This window comes from Vigna angularis, chromosome 6 (assembly GCF_016808095.1).
Source record: "Vigna angularis cultivar LongXiaoDou No.4 chromosome 6, ASM1680809v1, whole genome shotgun sequence".
NCBI lineage: Eukaryota > Viridiplantae > Streptophyta > Magnoliopsida > Fabales > Fabaceae > Vigna > Vigna angularis.
The window spans coordinates 3,314,786-3,333,931 of record NC_068975.1 but is presented as its reverse complement, the minus strand read 5'-3'; the positions used below and the strand labels follow the sequence as shown (position 1 = coordinate 3,333,931).

Below are 19,146 nucleotides of genomic sequence, written 5' to 3'. Positions count from 1 at the left end.
CTTACTAAAAACGTGTGCCTTAAAAATTTCTACTCAATTAAACTTACTTAGCAATTAATAATAACAATAAAATAGAGTAAGGTTGAGAGAAATTTGCACAGATGATTTTATCCTGGTTCGGATCTTACCAATCCTACGTCCAGTCGCTTATCTCAAAACAAGATAAACATTTCACTAATCACAAAACAATTACAAACTACAATCACACAAATACAATTTGTAAGAGTTTATAAAACACCTCTCTTGATGCCACAAGAGATGAGACAACCACCTCCTTTGAGTCTTCACAAAGGATGACCACCTCCTTCGAATGCTTCACGAAGGATGAACCAACTTACACCTCCTTTGAATCTTCACAAAGGATGACCACCTCCTTCGAATGCTTCACGAAGGATGAACTTCCTCTTCCGAACACCTCCTTAGACACACCAATGATGAATCAGCTATTCCTCTATCACCGTAGCAGTATTTCACCAACTCTACAGACAGAGTTTCCTTAGCTGAGCAAGAGGACACAATTCTCAAGAGTTTCTGAGTATTTGAGCACAAGGGAAGAGTTTCTCTAGTTGGTTGATTCAATTTCTTGAGAGGAAATGAGAGTCTATTTATAGACTCATCCAAAGGCTCTTCCATTTTTCGTTTTCAGCCTTTCTTACTGTGTTAATCGATTATCTTAAGTTGCTAATCGATTAACGCACCAACGGATAGTCCAACGGCTCTAAAAACGGCTAGTTTTTCAAACGGTCACCTTGCTAATCGATTAACACCCTCTGCTAATCGATTAGCGCTAATCGATTAACACCCCTTGCTAATCGATTAGCACTGCACTGCTGTATTTTTCCATTTTTCTCTGGAATAATCGATTAGCAGCCTCTGCTAATCGATTAGCACTGCACAATTTTGCTATAGTACTTTGCTACAGTAATGCGCTACAGTAATTTTACAAAACACTTTTCTTTTTCTAATCTAAGTCCTATACATATTTCTAAGAGTATTACAAAAGCTTTTCATCACACTACAAGTCTTCAATTCATTTTGATTCTTGATTGGTCTTGACTTGATTTGGACATCATCAAAACTTCATCTTCATCATTTTGCTAACAATCTCCCCCTTTTTGATGATGATCAAAAACTTCTTGATTTAAAGCTTTTGGTAATAATCTGTATTTAAAACATAACTTAAGGAAGAAACAATTGTTAGTGAACTTAGAAATAAGTTTAAGGCTTTAAATATTTCTCCCCCTTTTTGATCATTATTAAAAAGTGATGTATAATTGCTCCCCCTAAAGATATTAGAAATTATACTCCCCCTTAATAAAAGGATATATGCATAGAAGTATTAAGGAAAAACAATATACATTTTATTGAATTTAAAGAGGCAAGCACACAAAGAAGTTAAATATATAGCACACACACTACAAAAAGCATAGAAGCATAAAGTACCCCTTTAGATAGGCCTCCAATTTCGTAATGATAATCCTCTAGGTTGTTTCCACATTTTGTTTAGATCTTCATCTTGAGGATTGTCATCATTCTTCACTTCATTTGTTGTCTTCTACAAATCTTCATCATTGCCTACATGTAATTCAAAAGACTCAAGAGGTTTTGCCTCAAGGTCTACAATTTCATCAAAGACAACATGCACACATTCTTCTTTTTCAAATGTTTTCCGTTTAAAAACTATATATGCTTTGTATATTAAAAAAATAGTTCCATCTACCTTGGAATAAAAATTTCTTAATTCTTCTTTTCAAATATTTAGAACAAAAACAATTTTTTTTAAAAAAAAATTTCTTAAATATTGTTTTAAAGAAATTCTAAATTTTAAACAATAGGTACCCAACTATTTTGTATGGGTCCTTTGGGTTAGTTTGAAAATTTGAAATCATTTTACAACCCAAATATATCTACCACTTGGAACACCATAATGCTTAATTTTACATTTGTTAGATGTATGACCCTTTTTCATACAATAAAAGCATGATACAACATTTGTGTTCCTATAAGTTGTTCCTTTTTCTACCCAAGTTCTACGGGTTCTATGATTGTGTTTATTTTTAATTCTAGGAACATACTTATTTTTAACAACCTTATTTTCATTATTTTTACTACATTCTCCTAAGGTTGTTTCATCTAGTAGTTTCTTATGATTAACACAAGATGCACATTTATCACTACTAGTAAATTTACCCTTTTCAAAAAATAAAACTTTATTTTTCAAATCTTTATTTTCTTCAAAAATATTTTCAAAATTTAATTTTAAATTCTTATTTTCTTCAAGAATATTTTCGAAGTTTGATTTCAAATTTTTATTTTCTTCAGAAATATTTTCAAAATTTAACTTTAAATTTTTGAAATCCTTTTTCAATTTCTGATGGGCTTTATCTAATTTTTCAGATTCTACTATTAAAGCAGCATAAATTTCATGCAATTCATCTTCACTAATTTGACTATAATTATCAGAATCGCTAGATGTACTTACTTGGCTTCCAGCGTCGTCGTTCACCACTAAACAAATGTTTGCTTCTTCATCAGAATTGCTCGTGTCAGAAATTGATTCGTTGTCATCGTCCCATGCGATGTATGCTCTCTTTTTCTTGAAGAATTTCTTTTCTTTCTTTTCTTCACCCTTCTTTTGATTTGGGCAGTCTGCTTTTAAATGTCCCTTTTCTCCGCAACCGTAGCATCGGTAATTTGAGGAAGATACTGGATTATCTTTCTTTTCGTATCTAAATTTTCCTTTACCTTTAGACTTCATGAACCTGTTGAGCCTTTTTACCATGAGTCTCAAATTTTCTTCTTCGTCTGAGTCTTCATCTTCCGATTTACCTTTGCTTCTTTCAACCTCCGACTTTAACGCCAAACTTTTCTTGTTGTTTTTGGCTTTTGCTTCTTCTTCATTAAGTCTTCCGAGGTCAAGTTCATGCTCTCTCAACTTTCCAAATAATGCCACCATAGTCATTGTGTTGAGGTTTTGTGACTCAGAAATTGCAGTCACTTTTGGTTGCCAAGACCTGTCTAAAGATTTCAAAATTTTTATATTAAGCTCATCAATATCGAAAGATTTACCTAGTCCAATAAGATGGTTTACGATGTTGGTGAAGCGTTTCTGAACATCTACTATTGTTTCCCCTTGCTTCATCCTGAACATCTCGTATTCCTGGATTAAGGTATTCTTTCTAGCTCTCTTAACATCATCTGTACCTTCATGGGTTACTCTTAGTACTTCCCACATTTCTTGTGCAGTTTTACAAACAGAAATCCTGTAAAACTCATCAACAGTTAAAGCAGATGAAATAATATTACGAGCTTTTACATCATTACCAAATTTTTTCTTATCTTGAGCAGTCCATTGGTCACGGGGCTTTGGTTCCTGCATATTGTTAGTTGGAACAAAAGGACCAAATGCAACAGCATCCCAAATATCTATATCAATAGATTCCATAAATATTTGCATTCTGACCTTCCAAAATGCGTAATTTTCACCTGTGAATAATGGTGGTCTATTGATAGAGGCACCCTCTGCAAATGTTTGATACGATGCCGCCATTTGAATGACTATCAAAGCAATCTCTGATACCAATTGTCAGTGCGGCTGCAGCGGAATGGTTAGCGTGGAATAACAAACCAAGAGGAGGGGTGAATTGGTTCTTACTAAAAACGTGTGCCTTAAAAATTTCTACTCAATTAAACTTACTTAGCAATTAATAATAACAATAAAATAGAGTAAGGTTGAGAGAAATTTGCACAGATGATTTTATCCTGGTTCGGATCTTACCAATCCTACGTCCAGTCGCTTATCTCAAAACAAGATAAACATTTCACTAATCACAAAACAATTACAAACTACAATCACACAGATACAATTTGTAAGAGTTTAGAAAACACCTCTCTTGATGCCACAAGAGATGAGACAACCACCTCCTTTGAGTCTTCACAAAGGATGACCACCTCCTTCGAATGCTTCACGAAGGATGAACCAACTTACACCTCCTTTGAATCTTCACAAAGGATGACCACCTCCTTCGAATGCTTCACGAAGGATGAACTTCCTCTTCCGAACACCTCCTTAGACACACCAAGGATGAATCAGCTATTCCTCTATCACCGTAGCAGTATTTCACCAACTCTACAGACAGAGTTTCCTTAGCTGAGCAAGAGCACACAATTCTCAAGAGTTTCTGAGTATTTGAGCACAAGGGAAGAGTTTCTCTAGTTGGTTGATTCAATTTCTTGAGAGGAAATGAGAGTCTATTTATAAACTCATCCAAAGGCTCTTCCATTTTTTGTTTTCAGCCTTTCTTACTGTGTTAATCGATTATCTTAAGTTGCTAATCGATTAACGCACCAACGGATAGTCCAACGGCTCTAAAAACGGCTAGTTTTTCAAACGGTCACCTTGCTAATCGATTAACACCCTCTGCTAATCGATTAGCGCTAATCGATTAACACCCCTTGCTAATCGATTAGCACTGCACTGCTGTATTTTTCCATTTTTCTCTGGAATAATCGATTAGCAGCCTCTGCTAATCGATTAGCACTGCACAATTTTGCTACAGTACTTTGCTACAGTAATGCGCTACAGTAATTTTACAAAACACTTTTCTTTTTCTAATCTAAGTCCTATACATATTTCTAAGAGTATTACAAAAGCTTTTCATCACACTACAAGTCTTCAATTCATTTTGATTCTTGATTGGTCTTGACTTGATTTGGACATCATCAAAACTTCATCTTCATCATTTTGCTAACATATTATTGTTAAATTGATGAATGCATGTTGGTGATTGATTTCATGTTAAAAATGAACTTTAACTGTTTTGATGAATTGGATTCGTCGTGAGCATGATTGATTTGACTTGTATAGTTTGAATGTTTGAGTCATGAAATTTTGCTTGTTTATACTTGAGCTTGTATGATTGAAAGAATTTAGAATCTAAGAAATTGAGAAAATCGGTATGAGTTTTCATGTTTAAAACTATTTTAAATCAAATGCATTGAGAAAAAATTACCAATTTGAACAATTGATCAGGTCAAAGTTCACTCAGAATCACAAAATACAATTGTTGTAAACTGATACAACAATGAGTGATATCAAAGTGTGGTTGAGTGTCAGTTTGTGCTATAGGTTTGGGAACATTTTAGATTCAGGACATTGAGCAATATTACTATACCGTTGAGCACCACTTTTTGCCAAATACTTTGGCATTTGAGTGGTAGTAGGACACTGTTGAACGCCATATTTACACTATAGATATGGAGCAATTAGTTTCAGGATGTTAAGCTCTAGAAATGTCGTTGAACCCAACGTTTTGCAAAAAGAATTATTGTTGAGCGCCACTTTTTGTGAAAGGTTTAGCGTTAAGTGTCATCTTTGAGCGCTAGTTTGTATATTGGATCAATTTTTTTCTTTGGACGTTTGAGATAGATTAATAATAAACTTTAGGTGTTCAATAAGAGGATTAGTTGAAGTTAACAAAGTTAGATGAACCCAAATCTTGGGTTTTTCCACGAATTCCTAGTTTGTATGTTATTAAATATAAACGTTGCTAAAATTATTATAAACAAAGATACATTTTTGTTATTGGATTTCTATTGTTTCAACAAAGTTTGAGTTTGTCATCATAATTAAAGAATGGAAGAACCTAAAAATATTACTAGTTCCCCTTGAAGAAGCACCAAATTTCAACCCTTAGAAGTTACAAACACAACAAAACATAAAGAACTTAAAATGAAAACCAACCTCCGACTGAGGAAGCAAAGTAACCTGTGTATAAAACTTATATACTTGGACTTAGACTCACACTTGATTTCCAACAATAATTGTTAGTATTATGGAGCTTAATTTAGTCCCACATTGCTTAATACTGTGAGATGTTGTTCTCTATTATAGCTATATAAGCAACTCTATGTAAAGCTTGAAAGATATACCAAAATATAAATACACTATAGTGTAGTCATGGACATAGACACGTGGACATAGACATTTATTTGCCGAACCACGTTAAGTACTATGTCTAGATGCATAGTCAATTAGTTATTCTATCATAATCTAGAATAATAACATACTTCACAAATATGCAATTAATAAATTACCATGCAATTATGAATAATAATAGAATACAAAAGTAATGAGAAAATATATATATTGAATAACAGAAATTACAAAGAATTAAGATACATTACCTCCAACCCTTATGAATAAAGGAGTTAGTTAATCCTATACTAGAAAAAGAATAATGATAAATGTCTTGGACCTCCAAAATGAGTTTCTACCCCAAAATGAATTTCAACAATGTAAGGCCTTCTATTTATAGATTTTCATAAATATACAACTTGTTTGGTTAAGCCTGAAATTTGTATTTGATTTTATACTTAAAATAAACAACTTTATTGATAACTAATTTTGTTAATATATTCTTTAATCTTAAGTGGCTTTCACTTATCTACAAAATATAAACCAAATATTTTTATTTTCCAAATTTATTTAATAAACTCGTAATTATCTAATAAAGGATAAGATACTCAAATTTTCTAAATTATTAAATAAAACCCTTATTAATCTAAATAAATACTAATCAAAATACAAATAAAAGTTAAAAGTTAAAGTATTTATCTTTTCTAAATTTATCTATAAAATCCTAATTACCTAAACAGATAATAATTAAAATACTCGTAAAATATAAAAGTAAACAAAATAAATAAAAAAAACATGATAATGTCAATTATCATATCAAAACATAGATTTAATGTCAACTTGAGAAGGAGGTTATATGTAATAATTGTTGTTGAATATGGATATAATGAGGATATATGTAACTTACAAAACCAATGATGTAATTTACAAAAACAATGATGTCTCGTGTCTCTAGCCCTTTTGTCTTCACCTTTATAAGTGCCATTTTTCGGTCTCGATTGTTAATCTTGAGTGGTAGGAATACCTATAAAAGGTATTTTAATAATTAAGTCAGCGCTTAGTCAAGAGATAAATTCAATTAAAAAAAATGCACTTTTTACCTTGGTGTACACTTATTTATACTATTTGTACCATAGAGTCTACCAGATTAAGACGTGTGTCATACGGTCTGCCTTGGCACCAAGCATCACCCAGGCCGAACGACAGGCCATCCACCTAGGGCGTTATCCCAAGTTGCAGAATAAGGTGTAATTGAGTCGTCATTAAGCGAGCAAAAGGTAAAGGCCCATCGTAACTAGTAAAAATAAAGGTTTCAGGTAGGACTTTTAGGATCATTGTGCACAATATATGCATCACTTGTTATACTAACGGTTTGATTACATTATTGACTTGAGCTTCAGAGTACCTTTGACAGGTACTTACCCACACAGCCTGGACAAGAAGGAGGGAGAACGAACAACGCGACTTAGATGATAAAGGACCTTTAGGGAGTCCATCCGGTCTTCAAGACAACATGGAGTGCTTTGAGTAAGGACTTCAACCCCATTCCATACCCAAAACACTATTTTTTATTTTTCCTTTAATATGTTTGAGAAGAGGCACAAGTTTAACTTAATCATGATTTAGGGTGTGCTTTGGGTTTAATCCTTGTTTAGCCATGCTCAGGTGCTAATTCTGCATTAGTTGGGTCGTTGGCTCATGAGGATGACCTTATGTCAAAAAACTTTCAACAGAAATTATCAATGAAGAGAAGTCGAGTAATGCCTTTAACCCTAGACTTAGGTAAGCTCACTCTTCTTAATTTTCACTTAAAATATAATATAATTCTTTAGTTTGTTTGAAATATATTTTCATTATTGAATTAAAAGTATATCTAATAAACTAGCATATGAACTATTTAAAATGTATTTGTAAATAGTTGAATGTGTGCTCAATCTGTCATCACAGCTTTTAAATGCAAACAAACTTTCTTGTTGAATGAGAAAAAAAAAGTTGATGAACTGCTCAATAGACTAAAGAATATATATATATATATATATATATATATATATATATATATATATATATATATATATATATATATATATATATATATATATATATATATATATATATAATGCAATCTATTCCTTCCATTTTTGTGCAAACTAAAAATTATAAAAAATGGTGAAATGTTATCCACATTTACTCAAACATGATAAAACCCAATTAGTTGTCATATCTATTTCTATGGCAATTAAGAAAAGAAAAAAAAATATATGCTAACATCTCACTGGAAAATTTCACTGCTAAATCTTTGTGATGAACTCAGAAGTGGCCATTAAAACTCAATACATCATCTAAAGAATCCATTTTTTTATAAATGCTTGTTTTTATTAGCAAAATAAGTAATTCCCATGTTGCCTTATTGAGCATCTCATGTCAAGAGATGAGTGTCATTGGCAAATAATCAAACCCAACCACACATTACAAGAAACTTATCAAATGTGAAATATGCAGACTGTGTATTAGAAGACAAGACATGATTAGGTTACAAATCTGGCAAGTGAGGTTCATTTGGTAAGAACATTTATCAAGAGAAGTGAGTAGGATGTACAAATGAGTGTGGATTCCTGTATGGGCGTGGCACCTTCTTGAAAATAGCTCTCACAAGCTCAACATAAAATGGAAATTGCATCAGTGCATAGATAGTGATCGGAAACCAAGTGGCAACATAAACAGGGAGGAGTATCATATTGTACTTTTCATTGAGCACAAAGAAATGTGCAGCCCAAAAGGAAACGAGCATTGAAGCAACGGATGCAAAAAGAGAACCTAAGCCAAAAATAAGCTTCAAGGGCAAGCTGAGGTGGAAATGTTGAACCTGTTTTGGAGAAGTGAGTATGGCGAGGAACATTACCAGTGCGGTGATGGAGAAGCCAAGTCCTATAAGGGAAGCAATGGAAAATACATCAAACTCAGGTTTGCCACCTAAGATAGGTTTTCCGTTGTCGGTGCTGCCGGGGACGGTGGTCGATGTTGCGAAGGAGATGCCGGCGATGAGAGCTGCCACAACTGAGCCAGAATTGGATAAGTCCTTTAGGGCCTCTGAGCAATCTTTCACTTTCTGAATGTGTTCCAGCTCATAGATTTCCCATGCAGTTTTATCATCTTTGTTGCGTCTGTAAATGAATTCTTTCGGCACTAGACCACTGATGTACTGCTCCATGCATAATACAATTATTGTGTATACGGTGAAAGATATCGAAAGATATAATTTATAAATACATACATATATACATACATACCTGATACCACTTGATATCCCATATCATTTGCATGGTAGTACCAGCTCTTTGGTTGCTTGATGTACCAGCTGCTAAGTGTAACACGGTGTTCTCTCTGTTATCCCTTTCTAAAATTAAGCTATCAAAAGTTTCCTTTTTCAAAATGTTACGTAACATCTCAACAACATTTACTTGCTTATTCTTCACTGCCACAAGCAATACATTTTCACTTTTAGGGCTAGTTTCATATACGACACTTGATATTTTAGTTCGAAGTTCAGACACAATTTCCGTAATGCCGTTTCTTGCTGCTGTCAAAAATGCCGACAACCTTTCCTCCTTTGTTTCTGCAGATTCCAGCGTCCGATTGAGAACTGACAAGGATACACTCAACTGTTTAGGATTTGTTATATAAAACAGATAAAAGTACTTGTCCAAATTACTATTTTTTTAATTTCTTTTTTTACAGATAAATGTCTATAAATAGTCTTATATTAACAGAAATTACCCTTGATCAATTTAATTTCTTTATCAAAACCCAGCCTATAAAAGTTGTGTCAATTGTAAGTAATAAAGCTAAGATGGTTTAATTTTAAAACATTTTTATCTAGTATTATATTGACAAATAGTTAAAAAATGACATCATATTTTCCTTCTTTTCGTAAATTTTAAAAAATGTGCAAATATTTGTAATTTAATTTTCGAGTATCTTAAATATGTTGTAAAACCTGTATTGCAAAAGATTTTTCTTCCGTAGTTTGTGCGTGCTGAAGAATCGGATGATGCAGTTTTTGTGAAGTGGTTTTGACCACGTGCTTTGTAACCTTCCTAGGTATTGAGCTTCCAGTGTCTTCCGTAAGCTAGGAACTGCTAACGTTTATTTTGCAACGTTTTAATTAATTAAAATATTATTTTTCTTAAAGATATTTTGGATTTTTGGATCATGGGTTTGATCCATGAACTCTATAAATAGGGAGTTCCTCCTCTATTTCAAGACACACAAAAATTCATTATTTCTTATTCTCTCCTTTTTTGAGTTTTATTCTTTAGCTTTTTTTTTCTTCTAAAATTATTCTGGGTTATTCTTATACTCTATTTAGAGTTCTTTACTAGTTCCGAGATCCTCAGAAATTTCTAAGAAATTACTGTTGTATCCTGGAGCTTGCACAATACACCGCGATAAGTCCTTAAGAACAGTAATCTGTTCGTGATTTTTATTCTATTATTGTCAGTTTCCTACAACAAAATAAAACTTTCAGAACATAGGTAATAATAACTTGATAATTTGTTCTAAAGCTCTTTCCGAAGGGCAACTATGCCAGCTTGTTCCAATGTTTATTTTCTTTTCCTCAAATTCTGAGAATTTGTTTTCGCCTCGGTTTAACCACACGCGCGACATAAAAACTTATTAAAAAATATAAAACTAATTATAATTCTTTTAATAAATAAATATTTATGTTATTATTAACTTAACCGACGTTAACAGAGTACATAAAATTGACTCTAATATGATACAAAAGTGAAGACCTAGTGCGAGAAGAGAAGAGAAGAGTGATTAGGTGGAAAGTGAAGATGAAATCAAAGACAATGACAGTGGTGCAGAGAGTAGATGAATAATTGCTTCCGTGAGTGTACAAAGAGGTTGGGGGAGACCTAAACGCAGACCCCACTGTGTTGGGTTCACACTGCCTGGCAGGAGGAGGTGGGGCAAGATTGTCAATGGAGGTGTGGTAATGGGCGCCAGTGGAGGTGAAAGAAAGTATGGAGGTGAAGTAGTGTAGTAGGTAGGAGTGGAAGAAGAAGATGACGACAAATTCGTCTTTTCATTTGGCTTATGGAGGTGCATGAAGAAAGTATGGAGGTGTAAGAATAAATACCCTTATTTTTAATCTAGAAGGCCATACTTAAAGATGACACTTATCTTTAAGCATAATTTTCATCTCTCACTTTGTATATATAAAGCTCATCATAGTCATTTTCTTCAACTACATTCATTTTTCTCTTTTACACACATTTTCGTTATCTATATTTTTTTCCTCATCTCCTTCATCAATATTCTCCTAATCTCTTTATTCACATCCATTCCTTTTATTCACGCTCATCTCCTTCACATACTAGATTTTTCTTTCCACTTTTTTTTTCATGATGAGGTATCTTAGGGTGAGATATCTAGGCAGAGGGTTCTTGTTGTGTTTTCTGCCGCTGCCGCCATCGAAAAGGTTGTCGTAGTTGTTGTTTACTGTTCTTTCGAGAGGTCCTCCCAGTTAGCTGCCACTATGATCATCAAGATAAGTTTTGATATATCTGATGCTCGTGTTTGTAGGATCTTTTTGTTTGGTTTTGGTTGTTAAATACGATTGTTAAAAGAGTTGGTAATTGGTTGTAAACTTTAGGAGGTCCATAATTGAGTAGAACCTTGTGCTTGTCCTCCTCATGTTTTGGGTGAGTGATCCATAGATGAGTACATGGTTTGTCTCCTAGAAGTCATAATCACCATGAATCTGTTGGAACAGAGCAAGAACACAAACAACACCGAATTTTTGTATATTCACACTGATCTCAAAATTAACTATTTACAAGTATAGAGGCCCAGTATTTATAAAATGAAAAGCAACTGTCAAGGACAGTTAATCAACAACTATCCTGGCCAACTAACTAACTAACACTCGGCTTAACTCTAACACTCCCCTCTAAGCCACACACTTAGAGGTAGCACCCATCCTTGCCAGCCTATCTCGCGTACCACGTTGAGACCGAACGGTGTTTTTGGGACTCATAGAACTCACACTTGCCAGTCCATTGAGCAACTGTTCCTGCCAATCACGTAACGAAGGCAGATGCCAACTTGCGCGAGCTGTGCGACCAAGACCGAACAGTTCGAAAGAGCGACTAAGTGACATGACCAAACGGTTTGAGTGCGGTTGCCAGTTTGATGCTCTTGAGTGACGTCTTGCTCGGTTGAATGACTGTTGTGGTCGGGTGTGGTTGAATGACGTGACCGAACGGTGTTCGCCATGTCTCGGTCCTCCTGTGACTCCCAGACTGAATGACGTGACCGAACGATGTTCGCCATGTCTCGGTTCACCAGTGACTCCCCATGCTTCTTTGGCAGCATTCCCTTCAACGCTTTTCTTCTTCTTCCCAATTGGAATGCCAACTAGCTTCCAGATTCCATTCTTCCTAACTGAATCAACTTCTTCTCTCATTGGATCCTTCCACACAAATTTCTTCAAGGCCTCGGTTTGACCGATCGGTTTTGCGCCTGCTATATTCAAGGCTTCTGCTTGACCGAACGGTTCTGCACCTGCAAACATAGCTACGTGCACCAGAACTTCCTCATTACCAGTCCGTGTATCAGTATTCATCTTGCCAGATTCTTCACACATTGCAAACTTCACTAGGTTGATCTGAAATGTTTTATCCTTCGAGATCTTGCTCCTCAAGATCAGGTTTTTCTTTTTATCAAACACTTCAATCTTATTGAAGCCTCCCATTACTACCGTAAAACCCTTTTGAATTAAGTGGCCAATACTCAGAAGATTGTACCTTATTGCAGGCACAAACAACACACCGGTTAGAATGGCACGCGAGCCATTCTTCCTTCTGATAACAACATCACCAACTCCCTGTACCTTTGAAGTGCTGTCATCAACAAATTTCACCATACTCTTCTTGGTTTTATCAAAATTTACCAACCATTCTCTATGGCAAGTCATATGATTCGAACATCCCGAATCCAAATACCACAGTTTATCTTGAGAATGTGAACTTACTTTAGATGTAGTTGTCATCAATATGATGGGTTCTTCTGAATCAGACTCTCCACTTGAGCTGCGTAGGCCTCCTTTCCTTGAATCTTCTTCTGTTCTTCCTTTTCAGCATAGCACTCACTAGCGTAATGCCCATACCTATGACAATTAAAACACTCAATATTCCTCTTGTCCTTCTCGTGGAAATTCTTCTCATATTTGCCTTCCTCCTCTGTTGAAGACTCATTCTGGTCAACTTTGTTCCTATCTTTTCTCCACTTCCCTTTACCATGTTTCCCTTTCCATTTCTTGGTTGTCTTCTTCTCTTCATTTTTGACGTGTTGAATTTTCAATGCCTGCTCATCGGTTTTTATAGGATTTCTTTCCCGCATCCTCATTTCATACGCCTCTAGAGAGCTTTGCAGTTCCTCTATCTTGAGGTTTTCAAGATCTCTAGACTCCTCTATTGCCACCAGAATATGATCAAACGTCGAAGGCAGTGACCGCATGATTTTCTCAATTACCATGAGATCAGTAACAGTGTCACCACAACTTTTCATCTGGTTAGAAATTGAGAGTATTTTATTGAAAAACTCACTCACCTTATCACCATCCTCCATCAGTAGGTGCTCGTACTGTCTCCTCAACACCTGAAGCTTTACCTTCTTCACTTTTTCCCCTCTGGCATAGCAGCCCACCAAGATGTTCCATGTGTCTCTTGCTGAAGCCGCATTTTGTATCTTCTCAAAATGCATATCGTCCACACACTAATGGATAATCAACAAGGCTCTATCATCTTTCCTTTTAAACTCCTCTTTCTCTATGCCGCGCAAATCAGATGCAGCAATCACTCCCTTCATCACGCTGCTGACATCTTGAACACGAAACAAGACTCGCATTTGTGTGTTCCACCTGCTCTAGTTCTTGTCTGTGAGAACAGGTAGATTAACGGACATATCTCTGCTGGCCATTCTTTACACCCTTGATCTTTCACCAAGAAACACAGTCTTGATCTTCTTCACGCTTCAATCACCTTTCCGCCAAGCCTCCGCTAAGCCCTTGATGATTTCTGAAGCTCCCAAGTCACGAACCTGAAGCTCTGGATACCACTGTTGGAACAGAAGAAGAACACTACAACATAGACGACCGAGAACGACCCAACAAGAACACGAACAGCACCGAACGACCAAGCCCTTTGCACCGAACAGTCAAGGAGATGAGCAGAGAAAGAAAGAGTAAAACTCAAATGCACAAAAATTTTCGTATATTCACACTGATCTCAAAATCAACTATTTACAAGTACAGAGGTCCAATATTTATAAAATGAAAAGCAATTGTCAAGGACAGTTAATCAACAATTGTCCTGGCCAACTAACTAACTAACACTCGGCTTAACTCTAACAGAATCTTCCTTCCAATTGTGTTGTCACACGGTTCAAAACAATTGGACAACAATGCCTTCCTCTTTATGATATTTCATATAAAATATATTTTATGTTTTTTTTTTTGGCTTCAAGTACTAACAGATCAAATGTGATTTTGGTGCTTTAGATTAGGTAATTTGTAAAGAAAAGAAAAGAAAGGAAACGTACCACATAAATAAAATTGGCTTCTTGTTTACTAATTTCTTTCCAGCTAATATAAATAATTTTTGTTCAAGTTATATGCCAAGTTTTGAACCAGTGGGTCTTCCCAAGAGCATACATGAAGGAAAATGTGAAGGTAAGGGTGTTCGAGGTGTCAGAATTTAAAGTGTTAGTAGAAAAGAAGTTGATCAAGCTCATTTGTACATCTTAAACAACATTGTTGATGTGATTCCTTACATTTATGAACACGTTAATGAAATAAAGGCATCACACCCAAGAATGAGTGAAAAATGGCATCTTAATGAACATGTCAAAACCTTCTTACAATGGTTTAAGAAAAATATTTATGCGACTCCACATGTTTCTGAAAGTCTGTTGAGGTTATCTCGTGGGCCAAACACAGATGTCATTACATATGGTGGGTACTATATAAACAATATTTGTTTTCAGACAAAGGTATAAGATGACAAAAGTAGATTTCAAAATAGTGGGGTTACCCTACAAGTTGAGGCTGTGCACTTTGCCAGTTCTAAAGACAAAAATTCAATCACAACATTCATGAGTTATTTTGGAATAATACAAGAAATATAGGAAGTTGATTATGTCAGTTTTAGAGTCCCAGTTTTCAAGTGTAAATGGGTTGATATAAATTCTAGTGTTATGATAGATGGCTTTAGTTTTAGATTGGTAGACTTTAACAAGATGAATTACACTGATGAACCATTTATTATCGCTAATCAAGCAAGACAAATATTCTACTTAAATGATCCAGCGAATAAAAAATGGTTAGTGGTTTTGAAAGGAAAAAACATGCACGGATATGATGATCAAGATTCTCTTGATATACTTGAGACAACATCTGTTGCATCAAGACCCATTGAAGACTCAGTTCATGACGTTTTCGATGACATCCACGCAATTCGTAGTGATCACAATGAAGGGCTTTGGGAGAAAACAATATCTGAATAGGTTTTGTGATATTTCTTGTAATGACTTTATATGTAGTTTTATTCATCATATTTGAATTAGTACTAACGTTGTATATATTTTTCAGGTATGTCGACCTCAGACTCCGGATTAGGACAAACCATACGTGGTCGAGGCGTCACACGATTGCCAGATGTGACATCTGGACGAGTTGATGGGCAGAGTAGACATGTTGACATTGACCCCTGATCAGGTGTGCCATCAAGGCCAAATGCTGATAGGTTTAGGAGTTATCTGGGTAAGTTAGCAAAAAGTCATGTTTCTATCGTTCATGCATCTTGGGATGACGTCCCAGAGGTCGAGAAGAACCTCTTATGGCAAGATATTCAGGTATGTTTACTTAAAAGAAATTTGATATACTTATTTCTTTGATCTTATTATGTCATTTAACATGTTTTTTGTTTTAAACAGCAACATTATGATATTCCAAACACTAGATAGATTAGAAAGAAGGTGTTATCGCATATAGCGATCAGATGGAGGGATTTCAAGACAAGGCTGACATGTTTGTATGTCTTTGGAGACAGACAACATAAGAATCCATGTCAGCATTATACCTTCACAGAGGAGGAGTGGATGCAGCAGTTTCGTGCATCTAGAGAGTCTGAAGAATGGAAGGTATGTTTCTTAACATCTACAAAGTCTTTCATGAAGTTTATTATGATTTTACACTTACGAATATACATGGTTTCACATGGTAAAAGATTAGCCGCTCTAGAAAGGCAAAGGCTAAATGATGCACCACACTTGTTATCACGAGGTGGTTATGCAAAACCTTAGAAGAAAATTAGAAAGAGTCGAGCGAAGGCCTTGGGACTTGAGTCCCCCGACCTAGCACCTGCACCTGCTAGGTACGAGCTGTGGAAGGCTGTTCGGACTAAATCTGATGGGAACATGACATCTTCCTCAGCTGCCTTGATCTCACAAAGAATTGTAAGTTCAAATTCTAAACATTGATTGATTGTGTATTTATCATAGCATGTCTTTTAAGTAACAAAGTTTTTTTTTATGTGCAGGATAAGTTGGTTGAGCAACAGACTTAGGGAACGTTTGTTGGCCAAGGTAGGGACGACATTCTAACAACGGCCATTGGAAAGCCCGAGCACCCATGATGTGTACGTGGAGTTCCTGGGGCGATTGGTCTTCGTGACTACTTTGGCCCTACAAAAAAAAAACACTCAAACAACGAGTGAGGATGTACTGAGGCAGATGGATCTTCAGTGGGAGGAAAGACTCAACCAAAGCATGAGATCAATGGAGCAACGATTCATGGAGCAGCTACAAGAACAAAAAGAAATACAAAGATCGCTTGAACAGAAGCTGCATTCCATGACGCAGGACACCATGGGGTTGCCCACTGAAGCTCCCACAACACCTTGTGTCAACACTAAAGGATCATGCTCTGCTGTAGAACCTACCGAGTATAGTGGTCAGTATGAGTTGTTGATTGATGGGGATCCCCCACGCATTGTGGCTGTCGGACGAGTACATGAGGAAGGACAGACTATTCATGGTGTTCCAATATTACCCCAACACGTGCGTGTGACGATTGATGAGGTTCGGGATCCCCAGGCTCAAGTGCATGTACCCCACTACAGAAATTCATTTTGTGGGGAGGCCATAGGATCATTTATAGCCTGGCCTAGAGCATTGATCATGTCACACATTGCTACTCCACAGGTATAATATTTTTATTATTAGTATTTGTATGTTAAATTTAAAAATATTTATTGATAACTTTGAAATTCTTATCTTCAGTTCACACGTCCTTAGAAGCAGCCGATGCATGAGCCAGTCATAGATGAAGATGATGAGATGGTTGAAGCGGAGGATGTTCCTCTATCAAAGCTAATGACAAGATTACCCAGGTTGAAGAGAGGACCATTAGAAATATACTGGGATTTGGGAGTATTTGGTCTCTCCCCCATGTGCCATTATATATCACATTCAATGATGCATTGGAGATCATTGGGGGAGACAGGATGTTGAATATTTCCATCCTTCAACTATGGTGCATGTAAGATAGTTTATTTTGTGTTCCATATTAGTTTTATTTAGATTCCTAGTTTCTAACAACTTAACTTTGTTGTTTTAGGTACATGGACAATATCGTTGTAGACCAAGGTCGGTCTTCCATGTACGAATTTGTTGAACCTCAGACCATTCAAGCTTCTGGTATCCAAAGGTTGTAAGTCATTTATAGTTCTAATTCATTTTCTATGTTATTGAATGATCTAAATTATTGACTATTTAGTTTGTCATTTTAGTGTAACAAGTAGGTAGATTCATGGGAATGTGGCTTCTGTCATGTCTTGGATTAAGACCATCATTCGAGCTGCCATTACAGATGACTGGAATGAGGTAATGATGCATACCTTCAATACATTACAAATCAAATTCATCTTTGAACATATATGAAACCATATTGAATCTTTCTTCATTTTGCAACGCTTCAAAGAGTACATCTCCTATAGCAGAGGACACAATTAGGTAGATAAGGCAGAAGTGGACAACTTATCTTCTGCAAAAATGGAGCTAGGAACACTTATATTTGTTGTTGAACATTACTTAGGTTTAGTTTAAGTTTATATTTTGATAGTTTTGGTATTGGATTGTTTTTAGATTTATTACAACTTTCTATATATATATATATATATATATATATATATATATATATATATATATTATAGTATACTGTTCTGGGAAAATTATCAACTGCATTATTACTGATTTATTTCCACTATTCGAAAATCCATAAAAAAAATTTCGTTGCTGATGGATTTTGATTGTCGGTAATACTTGTTTTTCTTATATTGTTGGATTGGGGAACATATATGGAACTCCTAGCTATAGGAATAGAGCTTTAGAAAAGGGCGATATTTATATATAGGTGATTTCATTACCACTCATTCGTACGATACACACATTCATTCTCTTTCTATCTATTATGATATAAGTTATTTATTTTTAAATTGATGTGTATATATTTTATTGTAGGCACAAGAGCTGAGACGAGTTGTTTGCGTGCATGAGGTATTTCAACAAACTAATCATCAAAAGGGATCTGGTCAATTTGTGGATGAGAGGTTTGGAAAACACATGTAAGCGAACACAAAGTATTTTCAACTAGACTCTCCTAGGTTAGATCGGTGCAAGGATAATATCCTATACTTGAATCTGTCACTCAGTTTATCGATAAACTTTACCGATAAATTTACTTGTAAGTAATGTTTTCTATTGGGTCACGTCAATATCGATATATATTAATAGTTGATAATTATTGACAAACATCGATTATCAATAATTACTGACTACCATTATCGATGATAAAATCTATCGGTAAATATTTCTAATGATACTATTACCAATGAATTTTTTTGTTGACAATATCTCAGACAACAAACATTATCGAAAGATTTTTGTTGTTACCAAAATGTCTTCCATCAATAAATTCAATTTGTTGTAGTTAAAAGATATTTAGATTAGGATATTAATACAATAACAATCATGGGATATGCATGTTGATGCTTGTAAAGTTTCGGAAAAAGGTTGTTTGACATCATTGAACAATCATTTGATACTTGCAAAGGTAGGGATGGCAAGATAGGTAGTGCCTATTCCGTATCCAATCCACAATTTAG

At 35.2% G+C, this 19,146-nt stretch overlaps 2 protein-coding genes across 2 annotated transcripts; both read right to left on the bottom strand.

Moving 5' to 3' along the window:
* Positions 1-8,388: 8,388 nt before the first annotated feature.
* On the bottom strand, positions 8,389-12,848 carry LOC128197470 (uncharacterized). The gene is made up of 3 exons (XM_052879515.1): positions 11,970-12,848; positions 9,205-9,576; positions 8,389-9,116 (listed from the first exon to the last, which is right to left on the bottom strand). Exons 1-3 carry the CDS (start codon positions 12,846-12,848, stop codon positions 8,490-8,492), a joined length of 1,878 nt encoding a protein of 625 aa, XP_052735475.1. The 3' UTR covers positions 8,389-8,489.
* Positions 12,849-12,973: 125 nt separating this feature from the next.
* On the bottom strand, positions 12,974-13,687 carry LOC108341264 (uncharacterized). Its single transcript, XM_017578960.1, has one exon. It carries the CDS (start codon positions 13,685-13,687, stop codon positions 12,974-12,976), a length of 714 nt encoding a protein of 237 aa, XP_017434449.1.
* Positions 13,688-19,146: the final 5,459 nt, after the last annotated feature.

Bases quoted from the DNA above. Each gene is read 5' to 3' on its own strand.
- LOC108341264 (XM_017578960.1), bottom strand. From the start codon at position 13,687: ATGCATTTTGAGAAGATACAAAATGCGGCTTCAGCAAGAGACACATGG.
- LOC128197470 (XM_052879515.1), bottom strand. From the start codon at position 12,848: ATGGTGAAATTTGTTGATGACAGCACTTCAAAGGTACAGGGAGTTGGT. The intron at 9,577-11,969 runs GTGAGTTCTATG...AATCCTAAACAG, and splicing joins TGCTCAATGGACTGGCAAGT to TTGAGTGTATCCTTGTCAGT. The intron at 9,117-9,204 runs GTATGTATGTAT...TGCATGGAGCAG, and splicing joins GGGATATCAAGTGGTATCAG to TACATCAGTGGTCTAGTGCC.